Source organism: Monodelphis domestica, chromosome 5 (genome assembly GCF_027887165.1).
Source record: "Monodelphis domestica isolate mMonDom1 chromosome 5, mMonDom1.pri, whole genome shotgun sequence".
In the NCBI taxonomy this organism is placed as follows: Eukaryota; Metazoa; Chordata; class Mammalia; order Didelphimorphia; family Didelphidae; genus Monodelphis; species Monodelphis domestica.
The window spans coordinates 1197712-1215735 of record NC_077231.1 but is presented as its reverse complement, the minus strand read 5'-3'; the positions used below and the strand labels follow the sequence as shown (position 1 = coordinate 1215735).

The following is an 18024-nucleotide window of genomic DNA, read 5'->3' as shown; positions in this document are numbered from 1 at the left end:
AGAAAGAACCGTGGGAGCGGAAACACAGAAGAAAAACATGATTGATCACATTGTTTGATGGGGAGAGGATTGGGGATGCAGCCTCTAAAGGATCTCCTTAGTGCAAATATTAATAATATGGAAATAGGTCTGGATCAGTGACCCATGTAAAACCCAGAGGAACTGCTGACTGGCTATAGGAGGGGGTGGGAGGAGGGGAGGGAAAGAACATGAATCTTGGAACCATGGAAAATAGTCTAAATTAATAAATTTAAATAGAATAAAATTACATTTTAAAAAAGAGCCTCCATCCCCTGTGCATGTACAAACTAACGCATGTGATCTTCTTTTCCAGATCATTCCCGAGAAGTCTTGGAGCAGTTAGTGGGCCCGAACAAGATCAAACAAGTGACGTGGACTGTGTACTGAGGCTTCCTCGACCCTCCAATGACTCAGCCACTTTCCCTAGAAAGGACGGCCTGGGGAAGCTGGCTTTTCTTCATGTGGGCCATATTGATTTGTCTCTGTTTTTAGCCGACTCCGCATGACTCGCTCTGTCTGTAGATACCTTGTTTTGGCTTTCCTGGTAAAAGGAAGCCCTTCAAGAATGCAAACACGCTCCCCATCCTCTGTATTTCCCCTTAGAGTCGCTATTTAACATGTTCTTCCTCGGCCTGGGCCATTTTGTTTTTGTTTTTACAATAAAACCCTGTCTGAAGGGCGCCTGCATTTAAAGTGACCCCCTCTCCCTACAGCACGAGTGTTGGCTCTTCCTTCAGGCCGTCTTTCCTGATTCCTGCACGCCAAACAACCCGTCGGGTCCTGAGCTCTGAGCGTTTTCTTCTGAACTGGTTCTTCGCCATCTAGGATGACGCCCCCATTCTCGTCCGAGTGACTGGATTTCCCGGCTTTCCGTGCCATTCAGCAGAGTCGCACTGGGGCTCGGTTTCTCCAGCCGTCCGTGGGTTCCCTCCTCAGAGGGCTGCTGACCCTTTTAGAGAGGATGAAGATGCGTTTTTAGAAGGAGGAGCCAGATGGGGCTCTGAGAGCCTCCATGAGTTCATGATTCCCAAGGGAGACGGCTTTCCCCTGGTTGCAGAGGATGGGGCAGAGAAGTACCATAGGAACCACTCAGAAAATGGAGGCGTTCTCAGACCCTGGGAGCCAAGGGCCTCTCTTCCTGCCCTTCCCACCTCCCAGCCCACTTGCCCCACGCCGGTGTTCTCTGTGCTGCCATCTTGAGGCCCCGTTACCGTGGTTCCACGAGGGAGGCCCCCAGCGCGAGCTCACAGGGAAGGGGAGGTCAAGGCTGGGAAGGGCCTTTCCCCTGGCCCAGGAATTTGTTTCTGGCCACCTGAGAAGGGGACCTTGTGATGGATAAAGAGCCTGCAGCCGTAAATAGGCCGTGGCTTGTGGAAATGGGCCGATTCCAGATCATAGGACAGAAATCTTAAGGCTCTTTAAGTGGAAGCCTCTCCATTGGGGCGATGCCCCCCATGTTCTTCAGTTGTTCCGGAAGAGGAAGCTGTCCTCGACTACAGATTCGCCCCCAGCTTTGAAATGGGACTCTTCTAGGCATCTTTCCCAAAGAAGAGGCTTCCTACAATCCCCTTTTTTGGTCCTTTGTTCACTCATTCTTTGTTAAACGCTTCCCTTCCGTCTTAGAGCCATGCTGTGTCCTGGTCCGGGACTGCAGCGCCCTGTGGCCTCCCGCCCTTCTCCTTGACTTCTCCCCTGAACCCCCAGGCGGCAGAAACCAGCTGCTGAAGGCTGGGGATGACGGCAGACCATGGCCAGAAGGATGGGCCGCCCTGGAGGTCTAAGCGGAGCACTGCGCCGTCCCCCATCCCCCCTTCCCAAGACTTGGCCAGACTGCCAGGGATCTGGCTTGCGCTTCTCCCAGCTCTGCGCCTTCTCACCAGTCTGCCAGGGAAGCGAACGACCGACCGGCGCGTCCTTTTGGGTGGAAGCTGGGGGGGGAGGAAGAATTCCATGGAGGGACCCTTCCTGGCAGTGCCACCCACAGCAGAAACGAGCTTGTGTTTTAAAAAGATGCCAAGGGCGGGCGCTGGGTGACTCCGTGGATGGAGAGCCAGGCCTGGAGACGGGAGGTCCTGGGTTCCAATCCAGCCTCAGACCCTTCCTTGCTGGGTGGCCCTGGGCAAGTCACTTGACCCCCATGGCCTAGCCCTGACCTCTGCTTTGCCTTGGAGCCCATCCACAGTTCGGATCCTAAGATGGAAGGACTTAAAGAGGGCGGCCGCCACGTGCTGTGGCCACCGCATGGCCTTCAGAGTGTTGTGGCCAGTCTCCTCGGGCCTGGACGGCAGCCCCTCCCCCTGGGTGCATGCGCAGTTTGGTTTCCAGTGGCCGCCCCTTGTATGGCGGATGTGGGCCAGTGCCGAGGCTTCCCCCGCCATTGCGCCTTGCAGACCCTGCGCGTTGACCGGAGAGACTTCACCTGCTCCAGCCTCGAGGCCAGCCTCCCTTCCCGGAGTCCCTCCCTGGGTGTGACCTGATATTCCTGATGGAGCTTTGGGCCGGCTCTGCGCTGGGCGCCTGGGCGGGGCGGGGGAGGAGCTTCCTCTGGGCCGCCCAGAGAGAAGGCTAGGAAGGAAGAGGATGGCTTGGGCGGGGCCATGGCCCGCATACAGCTTCCCCTCCCCCAGCCAGTGGCGGGGCCAGGAGGCCGGGGGTGGCCCTGCCCCCTCGGAGGCATCTTCAGTGGCCTTTGGGACCCTTCTCCGGGGACGTCTTGGCGAGCCCAGGCAGGCCCCCACCTGCTTTGGCTCCCTGCGAATGAGGGCTTCTTGGCGCCACAGCAGGAAGGCGGAGAAAAGAAGCCCCCAAAGGGGTCGGCAGGCCCTCAAGCACTAGGTGACACCCTGGTTAGCCCTCGGGACGTGGTGAGGAAGGCCTGAATTCAAATCCTGCCCTGGTCACTTACGCTGTGACTCCAATATAGGGATGGGAAGAGCCCCGGGAAAGGGGGGAAAGCGCTCATTGATTACGTTAAACACGTTACTGGTAGGGCCGGCTAAGGACTTCCTAAATATCTCCTTCACCCCTACAAGGGCCCCATCCAGCGGCCCAGGAAACAAGCAGGCAGGCCGGCTTGGAACTCGCGAAGGGCTTCCGGTAGAAGGTGGGACTTGAGCCGAGTCTTAAAGGAAGTAAGAAATCGGCGGATGAAATACGGGCCAGGCACACCCTGGAGGCTCAGAGCCCGGGGAGGGAGACCCTGTGCAGCCGTCCGCAGAGCACTCTCCCCGGGAGGAGCCCCGGTCTGCAGGGTCTCAGCAGAGCCCGCCTAAAGCGGGCGAGGGTTTCTGTCGGGTCCTAGAGTGGATGGGGAGGCTGGGGGCCGGGCCCGGCCAGCCTCACAGCACACAGGGACCGAGGCCGAACCCAAACCGAAGGCCACCGCAAGGGCCGGGGACGAGGGGTCAAGAAGTCCGAGTTCAGGGCAGAGGGAGTGGGGGGATGGGCGAATGGTCCCCTATCATTAATGGGCTCAGGGGCCCTACTGCAGCCAAACCCAAACAGCGCTGCCGCTGCCGGGTCAGCTGCAAGGAGCGATAACTTGGTCTCCTCCTGGCCTCTTTTGATGCCTCCAATTGCTTTTTCTTCTCTACTTGCTCCTGCTAGTGTTTCTAGTACAATGTCAAATAATAGCAGTGATAATGGGCATCCTTGTTTCCCTCCTGATCTTATTGGGAATGCATCTGGTTTATCCCCATTGCAGATGATATTAGCTGTTGGTTTTAGATATATACTGTTTATTATTTTTAGGAACGACCCTTCTATTCCTATGCTTTCCAGTGTTTTTAATAGGAATGGGTGTTGTATTTTATCAAAGGCTTTTTCTGCATCGATTGAGATAGTCATGTGGTTCTTGCTAGTTTGCTTGTTAATGTGGTCAATTATGTGGATGGTTTTCCTAATATTGAACCAGCCCTGCATCCCTGGTATGAATCCTACTTGATCATGGTGGATGACCCTCCTGATCACTTGCTGGAGTCTTTTTGCTAGTATCCTATTAAGATTTTTGCATCTATATTCATTAGGGAGATTGGCCTATAGTTTTCTTTCTCTGTTTTTGACCTGCCTGGTTTTGGAATCAGTACCATGTTTGTGTCGTAAAAGGAGTTTGGCAGAATTCCCTCTTGGCTTATTCTGTCAAATAGTTTGTATAGTATTGGGGTTAGCTGTTCTCTGAGTGTTTGATAGAATTCACTGGTGAATCCATCAGGCCCTCGGGATTTTTTCTTAGGGAGTTCTTTGATGGCCTGTTGGATTTCATTTTCTGATATGGGGTTGTTTAGGTCATTTATTTCCTCCTGTGTTAGTCTAGGTGTGTGGGATAAAATTTGTACATTATTCCCCAATATACATTGATTAGCATTAGTAATCATAGATTGGCAGCTTCCTATAGAAAATAGTGAAGGGCCCTCCACTAGGGAACATCAATCTCTCCTTGTGAAGAGTAGAAGAAACTCCCTCCCCAAGCAGCTTTATACATATATATTAATACAGACCTTTAATATACTTTTTCAGCTGTGGCTAGGAGACCCCCTCCCCCCCATCCTTTTCTTCTGTTCCCAGGGGAAGAAGTTTGGGTGCCCTAATTCCAATTAGAGAAATCTCAAAACTTACAAGTTATAATCGTGACTCCATGTCCCCAGAAATGTTGCAATGCTGCGGCCCAAGTAATGTTTCAAAAAGTGTTTCCTGAATCTGATAAATCCTTGGACAGGCCTAAAACCCCAACTCAATTAAAAAATGCAAACCCAAGGCTGAATTGTTGCAATCTGGTAAATCCTTAGACAGGAAGGAAGATAGAAGGAGGAGGATACAGAGGATGTGAAAGTAGAGATGGCATTACATTGAATCCCTATAAAATCTGAGTACACCTAGACATCGACACCCACTGTTTCTGGGACCTCAGACTGTGGAGCCTGCTTCTCTCTGTCTCTGTCTCTCCCTCTCTCTGTCTATCTCTCTCTCCCTCTCTCTCTCTCTGACTCTCTCTCTCCCTCTCTGTCTCTCTTTCTCACCCACCCCAACACCTTTTGGTCAGGTATTCCCTCACTGTACACCTCCATGCCTTGTGAGTGTGCTACTTGTGCCCAGGTAGCCTTCCCTCCTCTTCTGAGGATGCTGTCTAAGACTCAGACAATGTCCTTTGCTCTATACCAGTGGTTCTCAACCCTTCTAATGCCATGACCCCGCACTACAGTTCCTCATGTTGCAGTGACCCCAAACCAAAAAATTATTTTGGTGGCTACTTCAAAACTGTGATTTTGCTACCATTATGATTTGGAATGTAACTAGCTGATATGCATTCTGTATTCTCATTGCTACAAATGGAGAGGTGGAGAACCGCTGCGCTATGCCCTTCCCACACCTCTGAATAAAGCCACGTGAACTCTACCAGCATCAAGGCTCTTGTCTGCTCATTAGAGTGATTTGGGGGGTATGAGCCCCCTGGAATTTCACTCCACAAATAGGCAATTTATATTTTTGTAATTATTCATCCATTTCACCTAGATTGTAGAATTTTCTACTCTGAAGTTCATTTCTTATTTGATTTTCAGTTCCAGATTCTCTTCCTCCCCTCAGCTTGTCCCCTACCCAGGAGGTCAGAAATACAAAAACCATTACAAATATGAAATCCTGCAAAACAGTTTCCCATTAGGCATACTCTGAAAATTTTTTAAAAAGAGAGAGAAATACAGGAAAAAGGAAGGAAGGAAGGAAGGGAGGGAGGGAGGGAGGGAGGGAGGGAGGGAGGGAGGAAGGAAGGGAAGAAGGGAGGGAAGGGAAGAAGGGAGGGAAGGAAAAGATGGATGTTTCCATTTGCATTATCCAGTTTTCTTTCTGTGGAATGGACAGCCTGAGTTTTTTGGAACTGTGGTTGGTCAGTGTGTTGAGCAGAATTACGGAGTCTTCCACAGCTGACTCTCTTTACAATATTGCTGCTGCCCGTGTGTAAATGGCCCTGGTTCCCCTCATTTCATTCTAGATCCGTTTACCTAAGTCTTCCCAGGTCTTTTTCTGAAACCAAACCCTTCATCGTTTCTGATAGCACAGTAGTCTTCATAAACCACAACTTCTTTGGCTATTCCTCGACAGTTAGGCATCTTCTCAGTTTCTAATTCTTTGCCACTTGAGAAGATTAAAATCGATCCTTTATCATTTTCTTATTGATCCTATCTTAGAAGTAAATGATTTTGTCCTCTAACTGCTCTGGCCCGTTGCCTCTGAACTTGAGCCAGAGATTCAGCTTACCTGTAATGATGTGACAGAAGCGGATATCGATAGCCAGTTCTGAATTCTACTTTTTATTCCACTCTCTAAGTCTACTCTGGAAGCATCTTGTATATTCTATGTAATGGACCTTAACCCTCTCTTTGTCTTTAAGCTCTGCAGCTCCTAAATTCCAAAGGTCTTCTCCATGGATTCCCCCAAGCATGGCTAATTGAGGAGAAAGCAGCAGCATGATCTCCACAATATCTGTAATATCTGCAGCCCGCCAGGGCAGGTCTATGACTTCACCTAATCTGAATGATGTCAATGTGCCATCCTGAGAGCCAGACCAAGTGGACCCCATTCCATGTTCTGCCCTGGGGCTTGCTCATCCTGTGGCCAGGAGCCTCCATGTCTGATAGTCCTGTCAGGAGACCCTGAACACTGCCAGAGGCATTCCTGAGAGAGAAGTGGGTTTGTTCTTTTGGGTGCCCATGCCCACCTTCATAACCCTTAGCTATTTATCAGTTGGGGAATGGCTCTTGGTCTTATAAATTTGGCTCAGCTCCTTATATATTTGAGAAATGTGATCTTTCCTAGAGAAACTTGTGGCAAAGATTTTTGCCAGTTTCCCACTTTTCTTCTAATTTTAGCTACATTGCTTTTGTCTGTGCAAAACTTTTTGTAATAAAAATTATCCTTTTTCACTTCCCACAGACATCTCCTTCTTGTTTGGTCTAAAGCCTTCCTCTCTCCATATCTGAGAGAGCTTCTTTTATGCTCTACTAGTCTGCTTGTGATATGTAAAAATTAAAATTAAATCTCAATAATAAAAATATTATATTTTAGGAGATTTATTAATTGCAAGACTCCTCTACAGGGTCGGCCAGTCCTGTGAAGTCTTGCCTGGGGTAACGAGAAATGAAGAATAACAAAAGAAGAGATGGACACTATATGAAAGAGAGAAATAGTGCCAATTTTATTTGCTTCACACAGAACTTTCATAGGTAAAGACTACTTAGACAAAAAACCTACAGGAATGTACAACTCTACATTCCAGAAACCCTAATCTTGATCAAGGGATAGTCAGGTGTTCAAAGGTCAGCCTACATTCTTCCTTTAATGCAAATACAAACAAAGGGAAGAGGGGCAGACGAGGGGAGAGGCACCCACCTAATCGCAATTTGCCCTTCATAAATGTTATCCCGCAACCTTCATGTTTACTGTTCCATCCTTAGTCCCAAGATGGGCAAAGGTCAATCCTCATCTTTGTCTGAAGCAAAGATAAGTAAGTCCACAACTTTATCTTAGGCAAATACAAATAAAGAAAAGAGGAGGTAATCCTCGACTACAATTAATGAACATTAGAAATAAAGGAATAAAGAGAATACAAAATAAAGACCAGGTGCCCATGGCTGATCAGCCAGTTCAAATGCCTACCTTACCACCACCAAGCTCGGGACAAGAAGTAAAGAGGCAGGACCTTCCATGTCCCCACCTAATATCCGCTGTCTACAGGAAATATGTAATGATAGGAAGTCAGTGGGCTCCTGGGAGATGTAGTTTTTTAGGGTAACAGAGTTTCAATTATATGTTCCCCCCCCCCCCCCCCCGCCCCGAGATCCATGGAAGACTAGTCTCTCCAACGGATCTTGTAGACATAACCAACTTTGAAATTACAATAATTTGAGGATAAGACGAAAAGAGAACAAAACCAATGATTGCTAGGTGCATTGACAAAAAGCCAGTTATGGGGAAGTCCCCTTTGGCATAAGAGTATACATACAAAACAAATACATTCAACTCCACACAGTTCAAATCACCACATCCCAAAGTTCACTCTGTATCTTCTAGTGCAGTGTGTGTTCTGGGGAGGCATCTTCCTGGTGCCTTCTCCAAACAGTTCACTTTCTGAATTCGGAGAGGTAGCATGTTTTTAAACCCAAAATTACTCTCAAAAGAGTTTAAACTTTGCATTTTAGAATAATTGTACATTGCCCCCCGAAGAGGGTGTTGAAAAACACAAGAATCACTTAGGGATGCATGGCTGAGTTATATGAATCAATTGATAAGATAAAAGAAAAAACATTTTAAAAAATCCAAATAAAAGAGAAATAATTTATGGATGAAATATAAACTATCAAAGTCTTATGTATAAAAATTCTAAGTAAAGGAAAAACAAATCTATAACAGGTCATTGAATCAGGGCCCAATTAAAGTGATTTAAGCAATTATGCATTTACCCAATCAGCAGCCAGGATTACAGAAAGTTTTGCCACACCATGAAAGACAGAAAAGGGAGTAAGATTGTAGGAGACAGGTAGGAGCCAAATTGAGATACTTGGTAGAATGTGGGACAAGGAAGACCTGCCTTTGACATGTCAAAACAGCCGCAACCTCAAAACCCAAACAAGTTCAAGTCCTCTTGTCTTGGCTCAAAATTTCATCAATCCCATTGGAATTGGTTGGTCTTTTTGACCTTGTGCTCAATTGGCACTATGCAGTTTAGCTTTGTGCTTTGGCACTGTGCAATGGCTCTTTTTGTATTCCCTTCTGGAATCAGACAAAATCATTAAGCAAAGTCCTATAATTTTTTTTTAAACAATCAATGGCATCATTTTTATAGTTAAACCTTTTTGGGTATGCATTAATATTAGAACAAATGTATTTTAAACTTATATTACTACAAAATAAAAAAATTAAAGAAAAATCTTCTCAATATTGTTGACATGTGCTTCAAATACAAAATGGAGAGAATAAGAAAACTCAGATACATTATCACACATGCAAGGAAAAACAATAATAAAAAACAGTTTTAAAAATCAAAAACATATAGCTTACAATCAGTGACACACTGTGTCAGCCAAGAAGTTTTTTTTTTTACAAAGGTTTCTCACAAAAAATGAGATCCATTTCCTTTTTAACTTAATCACTGTGTGAGTACAAACAATTTTCAGAATGAAACAGTAATGCACATTCAAAGAAGCACCAAAGTCCCCAAAATTGACAATAGCCCAGTTAATTACAATAGCAAACAAACCCACTATCACATTTCATATAAGCTGTTGTATGACAAAAAAAAACCAACTATGAATTGATGTATATTTGTCCCAATTTTTACAGATGTAGCAAATCTTTCAACCATGGCAATTTTTTTTAACAAAGTAAAACTTATTTAGGTCTAGAACATCACCAAGAAATCTAGATTGTTCTGGTGAAAGTAAATTAAACTGAAGAGTTTTGCAGGAGCTCTTTTTGGCTTCCTGCTTCATAGAAACACCTTGGTAGGAACATTTCTTTGTTTCTCTACCTTTAGTACAGCATTCTTCATAATATAAATATTTTTAAAATCATCCATTCAGAAACCACTAGTTAATTAAAATTATTTCTGAAGACCACTTTGAGTTACCATTTAAATTCTTAGCTCATTAAAATTTCCAAAGGTTGTTATCCAGGTTGAGTCCATCCATCATCTATGTGACAATTAACAATTGCAAAATGTAAAAAAATTAAAATTAAAAAAAAGCTGTCTATGGGCTTTTGCAATATTTTACAATATTTTGATCAGTGGTCATAGGGGAAAGTTAACAGAATATATCTAATAGTTAAAACAGTAGATTAAAATGATTCAGTGTAACAATAGTATTGATCAGGTTAATATATGAACTTAAAAGAACAAAATTCAATCTTAAAGCAGACAATCAGCCAAATACAATAAAATACAGAGACTTTCGTAAAACAAAGGAGTCTGAAGAGGCTTAAAATGTTCACCTCCAGTCTCTTTAAAAGTTCCTTTCCCTATCTGTTCAGATTCCTTTTGTCAGAACTGTGAGATTTACTATAACAAGAGAGAACATGGGTTTGAGGAATCCCAAACTAGATGAATCTTGGAGACTGGGCAGACCCAAATTGCAAAGGGTTGTAGGGAGGTGAATCTCCCATGAATCTCAGGCAAGCTAAGTGAAAGGATAAACGCACTCATGAATGGTAGAAACTGTTTGAAATAAGCAAGGTGCTGCTCTTTTCATAGAGTATTCCATACTTGCAATTTACTTCCTGTTTGGAAGAGTAACTTCCTTCTTCCCTCTCCCCCCCCCCCCAGGTAAAATGCTAGTTTCCCCAGCCATGTGGAGAGGGAATTCGCAGACTAATTGTCCCCTAAGGAAAATACACCCCAGTTTTAACAGTTGCCCAGAGAGCTGCTCCAAGAACTCAGTGGCAGTAATAGCTTCTCAATGGCAGCATCAGCAGCCCAGCAGGATTGGCAATAGTGATCGGGGTCAGATTGGAGGCCAATTCAGAAGCAGGAATAGGAGCAGAGCCAGAGATCAGGAGGAGGATTGCCAGAGGCAGCAGTGAGGAACTGAAGAACATAGACTCAAGCAGAGTCCTCCAGCTAAAAATAGCCCAGAGAGTGACCGGGCTAAAAGTAAGGAAAGAAAAAGGCAGCAACTCCAAAGAGAGTTCGAAGTTCTCTTGGACTTTGTGAGGGTGGGTGGGTACGTGGGGTGGGCAACAAGCCTTGGCAGGAAACATGGCTTAAAAAATTTATCTAGGCTATCTTTTAAAAAATTTGAGTTTTTTCTCATCCCTTCTGGTTACCAAAAATGTAAGAATTAAAATTAATCTCAAATAATAAAATGTTATACTTTAGGAGATTTATTATTGATCATTAGAAATAAAGGATTAAAGCGGATACAAAATAAAGACCACGTGCCCATGGCTAATCAGCCAGTTCAAACACCTGCCTTACCACCACCAAACTCGGGACAGGAAGTAAAGAGGCGGGACCCTCCACGTCCCCGCCTAATATCTCCTGTCTTCAGGAAGAACACAATGACAGGAAGTCAGTGGACTCCCGGGAAATGTAGTTCTTTTTTAGGATAACAGATTTTCAATTATACAGATAGTAGTACCATTTAGGTCTACATCATGTCCCCATTTGGAGTTTATTTGGGTATATGGCTCAAGATGTCTATGTCCTCTTACGGCCTCACAAGTAGGCTTCCAGCAGCATCTGCTCTGGAAGCTCTTATTTTTCATTTTTCAATAAACTATTACTTTGTCTACAGGACATCCAGTGGAAGATATTTAATAGGGAGAGTTACTTGGAGGGGGGCAGAGCCAACATGGTGGAGAAGGCAAAGAGACCCATCTGATTTCTACCCCATCCAAAAAGCAATTCTAGAATACCTCAAAAAAAAAAAATTCTGGAGTAGCATAGCCCACCAAATACAAGGCAAAGTCATTTTTCACCCAAAACCACCTAGAAGACTAGCGTGAGGGATCTGGTGCATCAGGTGGCAGTGAAGCATGGCTCACAAGGGCAGGCCCTGTTGAAGCAAAAGATCTGGGGCACAATTGAAGCAGCTGCCAAAGCTTCCAGAACTCTCACCACAGAGGTTGAGAAGGTTTGGGCAACTGCTTAGGAGATTATAGGAATCCCTTTGCTGCTCTGGGTGTGAGACTCTTGTAGCACTGCCCATAAAAGAACTGGGTTGCCGCCCTGGGGCCCAGTTGCAGGATGAGGAGGAGCACCAACTGACATCAGCACTGGCAGCCACAGAGGAGCAGGGAACCCTGTTCACAGTTCTGAGGGATAAAAGAGAGCAGAACACAGGCCTGTAGAGTATTGAACACAGCTCTCCTCACATCATACCACCTTGGAAGAACTGAAAGCAGATAGATCCCCAAAGCCAGCTCTGAAGGCAGCTGCCCAATGAATCTGAATCTTGGAACAGTGCCCCTCACCACAGTTATAGAGCCCAACTTGAACAGTTTTTTAAGTTAAAAGAAGAGAAAAAGCCTGGAAAATGAGCAAACCACACACACACACACACACACACAAAGAAACTCAATATAGAATGTTATTTTGATGACAGGGTAGACTCAGAAGACAAAAAGTCAAAGCCACCAAGAAAAATATGAATTGCACTCAAACCCAAAAAGAATTAATGGAGGAGCTTAAAATGGATTATAAAAATAGATAGAAAAAACTACGAAAAGAAATGAATGCAGAAAAATCATGAAAAAGTCAAAAGTTTGGTAAAGGAGGCACAAAAATATACTGAAGAAATTAATATCTTAAAAAACAGAGTAGGCTAATTGGTAAAAATGACACAGAAATCCAAAAAAGAAAAGATCTTCTTATAGGCAGAATCAGCTAGATGGGAAAAGATATACCAAAATGCACTGATGAAAAAAAAAATCTTCTTGAAAGACAAAACTGGCTCTTTGAAAAAAGAAGTACAGAAATTCTTTGAGGAAAAGAACTCTTTACAAAGTAAGATTGGCCAAATGGAACAGGAGGTACAAAAGCTCCCTAAAGAAAATTATGCCTTAAAAATTACACCTGGGCAAGTGGAAGCTAATGATTCTATGAAACATCAAGAAATAATCAAACAGTCAAAAGAATGAAAAAATAGAAGAAAATGTGAAATATCTCAGGAAAAACAAATGACCTGAAAAATAAATCCAGGAGAGATAATTTAAGAATTATTGGGCTACCTGAAAGCTATGATAAAAAAAAAAAGCTTAGATATCATTTTTCAAGAAATCGTCAAGGAAAACTGCCCTGATATTCTAGAAACAGCCAGCAAAGTAGAAATGGAAAGAATCCACCAATCACCTCCTGAAAGAGATCCCAAAAGGATAACTCCCAGGAATATTATAGCCAAATTCTAAAACTCCCAGGTCAAAGAGAAAATACTGCAAACAGTCAAAAAAGAAGAAATTCAAATATTAGGGAACCAGAGTCAGGAAAACACAAGACTTGGTAGCTTCTACATGAAAGGATCAGAGGACAAAGGAACTAGTATGTCAATCAAGAATCACTCAGCAAAACTGAGCATAATTCTTCAGGAGAAAAAATGGGTATTCAATGAAACGAGGCTTTCAAATATTCCTGATGAAAAGATCAGAGCTGAATGGAAAATTTGGCTCTCAAATAAAAGACTCAAGAGAATCAAAAAAAAAAAAGGTAAACAGGAAAAAGAATTCAAAAGACATTTCAATAAGGTTAAACTTTGTACATCCCTGTATGCCTATCTGGAGAGATAATGTGTTTAACACCCAAGAACTTTATCTTTATTAGGGCAGTTAGAAGGAGTATACACAGATAGAGGGCAAGTGTGTGAGTTGCATATGATGGGATGACATAAAAAAATAAATTAAGGCATGAAAAAGAGAAATGCATTGGGAGGAGGGAGAAGGGGAAAATAGGATGGGATAAATTACTGCACACAAAAAAGGCAAGAAAAAGCATTGACAATAGGGGGAGGTGGGCTGAAGGCTACTCTTATCAGAATTGGATTAATGAAGGAAGAACATACAGTGTCAGTTGGGTAGAGAAAGCTATCTTACCCTGCAGGAAAATAGGAGGGGAGGGGGATAAGAGAAGGCTGGTGGGCTGATAGAAAAGAGAACAAATTCCAGGAGGTGACGGTCAGAAACTAAACAGGGCTTACTAGGATGGAAGGTAATACACAGTAAGCATAATGGTGCAAACACTTTTTACAAGTCTCTAATAAAGGTCCCGTTTCTCAGTTATGCAGAGAAATGAGTCAAAGATATAAGAACACACATCATTCCCCAATTGATAAATGGTCAAAGGATATGAACAGGTAATTTTCAGACTAAGTAATCAAAATAATCTATAATTGTGTGAAAAAGCGATTAGAGAAATGCAAATTAAAATAACTGAGGTACTACCTCATGCCTCTCGGACTGGCCAATATGAAGAGAAAAATGGCAAGTGTTGGAGGGGACGTGGGAAAATTGAGGCCTTAAGGCACTGCTGGGAGAGTTGTGAACTGCATGAACCATCCTGGGGAGCAATTTGAAGCAATCTCCAAAGGTTATAAAATGTAGATATAAAACCCTTTGATCCAGCAAAACTACTAAGTCTACATCCAAAAGAGATTTAAAAAGAAAAAGGAAAAAGGATCTATTTGTAGAAAATATCTCCAGCAGCTCTTTCTGTGGTGACAAAGAATTGGAAAGTGAGGGGCTGAACAAGCTGTGCTGAATGCTCGTCAGAGAACACTGGCGGGCCACAAGAAAGGACAACGGGGCGGTTTCAGATCCCCCTGGAAACCGCCACAGGAAGTGACGATGCAGAACGAAGAGAGAACCAGGCGAGCCCTGGGTAGAGACAAGCACCGGGCAGGGCTTTGCCCCTGATCCAAGACCGTCCCAAAGGCCTGAAAAGCGGGATCTCCCTCGCGAGGAAGCGTCCTCGGTTTCGCTTCTTCGTTTGTTTGTTTCTCTGCGTTTTCTGCCACAACGGACCACTAAGGAAAGCGTCTTCCTTGAGTGCATGCGTACAGTCTGTACTGGGGGAGGCCGCTTAGGGGATACAGCCAGGCCCAGAGACAACATATTCTAACGCGGGCTGACCACCGGAAGGGAAGCTGGGGACCGAGGGAATAGGGGCGCAAGGGTTTAAGAGGGACCCGAGGCCCAGCGCCTCAGGAATCTTCAGCGGAACGTCCAGCCCGTGCGGCCTGCCTCTGATGGTGTCAGCGTTGTGGCAGTCGGGGGGACCGGCGTTTGTGGAGGTTCTTCCGCGGGGGGTGCGAGAGAGATCATCAAAGAGGGGACCCGCAGCAGAAGCAGCCTCCTGTCAGTAATCAGACACGAGAGCCCATCCCAAGCCCCGTTCACGTCCCCTTCATCACCCGGATCTCTCATACAAGTGCTAAAGGAGAGCCTTTGACATTAGACAACCGGCCCGATGGGGAAGGCAATCATGAGAGATCGCAGAAACGTAGCCATAAGCACTTTGCTCGTTAGTCAGCTTTTCACTCTTTCATAATTGGTTCCTATCTGGAACCCTACACGGGAGGTCCTGAGTTCCAATCTGGCCTCAGACACTTCCTTGCTGGGTGCTCCCTGATTGCCTAGCCCTGACGGCTCGTCTGCCTTGGAACGATACATAGGATTGATTCTAAGGTGGAAGGGATGCATGAATAATGAATAAATCATCGAATCAACGAATCAAACTATCAGATGGTCAGAGGGAGGCTTGGGGATGGAGGGAGAATATCTGGAGCTCCAAATTAAATAAAGCCAAAAGCGAATGTTAAAAATTGCTTCAGCGTAATTGGAGACAAAAACAACAATCATTCTTACAAGGAGTTGTGAGGAACCCGCTAGGCTTCAAAGAAAAGCGCCCTCTTCCCGCTAATAGCGGTGATGGCCGAAGACCAGAACAGGCCGCGGGCTTGTGCCCTCCAAGTAGTAAACAATCCCTTGTGTTCAAGGAAAACAAAGCAGCAAACAAAGTGACAAAGGGCTGCCGCGGGCGGAATTGCAGCTGGGTACAAGAAAGGAAAAGCAGCTGGGACACATCTTGGAGGTCCTAAACGCAGTCCCAGGGACAGCGGCATCCACCAGTGCTCGGGGGCGCCCAATGGGAGTTCAGGGCTGGAGGTTCCAAACGGAGCTCGTCGTCAGGCTATAGTTTTCCTCCCCGGTGGGCTCCGGAAGCGAGTACGTAATTAGCTTCTCTAAGCGATTGTGGATGCCGAGCCCACAGAACTGGGGTCTCCCGGGGTCCCCGATCAGCACTCTGGTTCCGTGAGTCCACATGCATTTCCTCAGCCACTGAAGAAGTCTGTCCGCAAGGTCCGTGTCATAAAACATATCTCCCAGGACGATGACCTCCCACGGAGCCGGTTCTGAGTCCAAGAGGTTCTGTGCTAAGGTGGGAAGCGGGTCCAGGTTATTTAATTTGCAGTTCAAAGAGGCAGCCAGGCCTGCAACTAAGAAAAGAGCAGACAGTGAGCTCACACATTCTGAGCCATTTTTTTAAGCCCTCACCTTCCCTCTTAGAATCTTGGCTCCAAGGCAGAAGAGCAGTCAGGGCCAGGCCATGGGGGCCAAGTGACTCGCCCAGGGTCACCCAGCTGGGAAGTGTCCGAGGTCAGATTGGAACCCAGGACTTCCCATCTCTAGACCTGGCTCTCCACCCACTGAGCCACCCAGCTGCCCCCTGAGCCATTTTCATTCTACACGCCACAAGCCAGAGTCATTCCATCTTCAGCCAACCCCCTTCAGGGACGCTTCTCTTTTGGTTCCAATAGTGTTTCCAGGTCAAAAGGGCCCAAGGCCGCTCGCAGGCCAGCAAGCTTGCCCATCAGGGTCTGGCCACATCTTTAAAGTCTCCTGTTTCCGAAACAGGGTTCACAGAGGACTTCCTGACAGAGAAGTCGTATGTAGGAGGCAAGCATTCAGCGTGCGCTGAACACTTCGGGGCTGAGAAGTCCAGACGGTGCTTGTCTTCCAGCGCGTGTTTCCCTCCTTCGTAGCTCTCTGTGGGAACTCTCAGCGGGCTCAGTTTTAGCGTGTCCCACTGTTTTTACTAGAAGGGCTTCTTTTAAGCCAGCTGCCCCAGGAGGGTGTTTAATCATCAATAAGAAAGCAGACCTGAGAGAGGAGGTGGAAATGGGGCTTGTCCAGGTTTTCGAAGCTTCATGGGATACGTGAGCAGAACAGGGGCCATTTCACCACCTTTGACTTCCTGAAGAAGAAATGCGACGGAGTCAAGAGCAAAAAGCCTTCCTGACCAGGAAACAAGGGCCCTAAGAGAGAATAAGGAATTGCATCTTGCCTCCATCCCTTCCCCCTGACTTTCCAAAGGAAGAAATAGGGAGGAGGAGGGAAAAAAGGAAGACGTGATCCTCGTGACTTCTGGCAGAGATGGCACCGTTTGAGCCGAGCCCAGCTGCCCTCAGAAATACCAACAGGAAGCTGTAAAAGGGGACAGCCGATGGAGCAGCGATGTCCAAAGGAGAGCCAGAAGCCCTGGGAAGCTCGCTCTCTGTTCAGCACTGCACGGGAGGACGCTCTGAGGCCTGCGGCCTGGGGCTGGGCACATGCCAAAAGGGAAAGAGGGACTTCCAGCCAAATGAGCTCCTTCGATGGAAGCAAACACTGCAGTTCCCATATACCTACTTCAGCAAAAAATGACACAAGACCAAATGATGATCGAGAAAGCCGATGAGAAGTTCGCCAGTGATGGATTCCACCAGAACGACCCCAAGGTCCAGCCAGAAGCCCCTGGCCAGGAGGAGCAGAGACCCCAGCAAACCCAGGAGCAGCCTCTCGGCATGCCCGGATATGCTGCCTAGAAGGCTCGTGGACGGCGTCGGGGAGAATAAAGGTATCCCCAAGCCAAGTCCCATGTTGTTGGAATCCTGTATTAGGGCCTTCCATGTGACTGAGAACCCCAGGAGGCTCCCACAACTCTGCTCTGAAGTGCCCCAGACCCATGAGCGTTGTCAACATCAGAGATCCAGAGAGGGTGCAAGCCCTGGAGTTAGAGGGGCTACCATCACCGCAGGGCAGCGGAGCCTGAACAGGGCACCCAGCTCCGAGTCAGGAACGGGGGCTGCAGCAGGTTAACAAGGTGACACTGACTGCCTGCCCAAATTCTAAACTGAGAGGAGAGAATAACATTATAACTGTAAATGGAGACTCAAAGAAAGGATTTGGATTTTCCACCATGATTACACGAGTACCTAGAAGAAATGAAGCATGAGATAGAATAATCAGCTTAAGGGAAAGGGGCAAACCTTTTTAAAAATGGTTTTTGACTGGCAATTTTACATTGCCCAGATTTCCCCCGTGAGCCCTTTCCCAGAAACAATCTTTAAGAAAAAAGAATAAACAGAGGGAAATTTTTTACTAAAACTTCTTGACACATTGAAAAAAAATCTGGTATTTTTGCAATGTTCCAAACTCTTCGAGTCCCCCCCTCTGCAAAAGAGCAAGGGGTGCGTTGTCTCATAGCTC

At 45.9% G+C, this 18024-nt stretch overlaps 2 protein-coding genes across 9 annotated transcripts in view; one reads left to right on the top strand and one right to left on the bottom strand.

Moving 5' to 3' along the window:
* The window catches only part of AMN1 (antagonist of mitotic exit network 1 homolog), a 34266-nt gene extending 28848 nt beyond the window's left edge, over positions 1 to 5418 (top strand). For all 4 annotated transcript variants that reach the window (XM_001376762.5, XM_056797368.1, XM_056797367.1 and 1 more), the window contains one exon: positions 335 to 5418. In XM_001376762.5, coding sequence (XP_001376799.2) covers positions 335 to 408 — 74 coding nt within the window. In that variant the 3' untranslated portion in view covers positions 409 to 5418. The remainder of the gene's footprint in view (positions 1 to 334) is intronic.
* A 1765-nt stretch (positions 5419 to 7183) lies between these two features.
* ETFBKMT (electron transfer flavoprotein subunit beta lysine methyltransferase) overlaps positions 7184 to 18024 on the bottom strand; it is a 34948-nt gene continuing 24107 nt past the window's right edge. For all 5 annotated transcript variants that reach the window (XM_056797370.1, XM_007502533.3, XM_007502534.3 and 2 more), the window contains one exon: positions 7184 to 15992. In XM_056797370.1, coding sequence (XP_056653348.1) covers positions 15649 to 15992 — 344 coding nt within the window. In that variant the 3' untranslated portion in view covers positions 7184 to 15648. The remainder of the gene's footprint in view (positions 15993 to 18024) is intronic.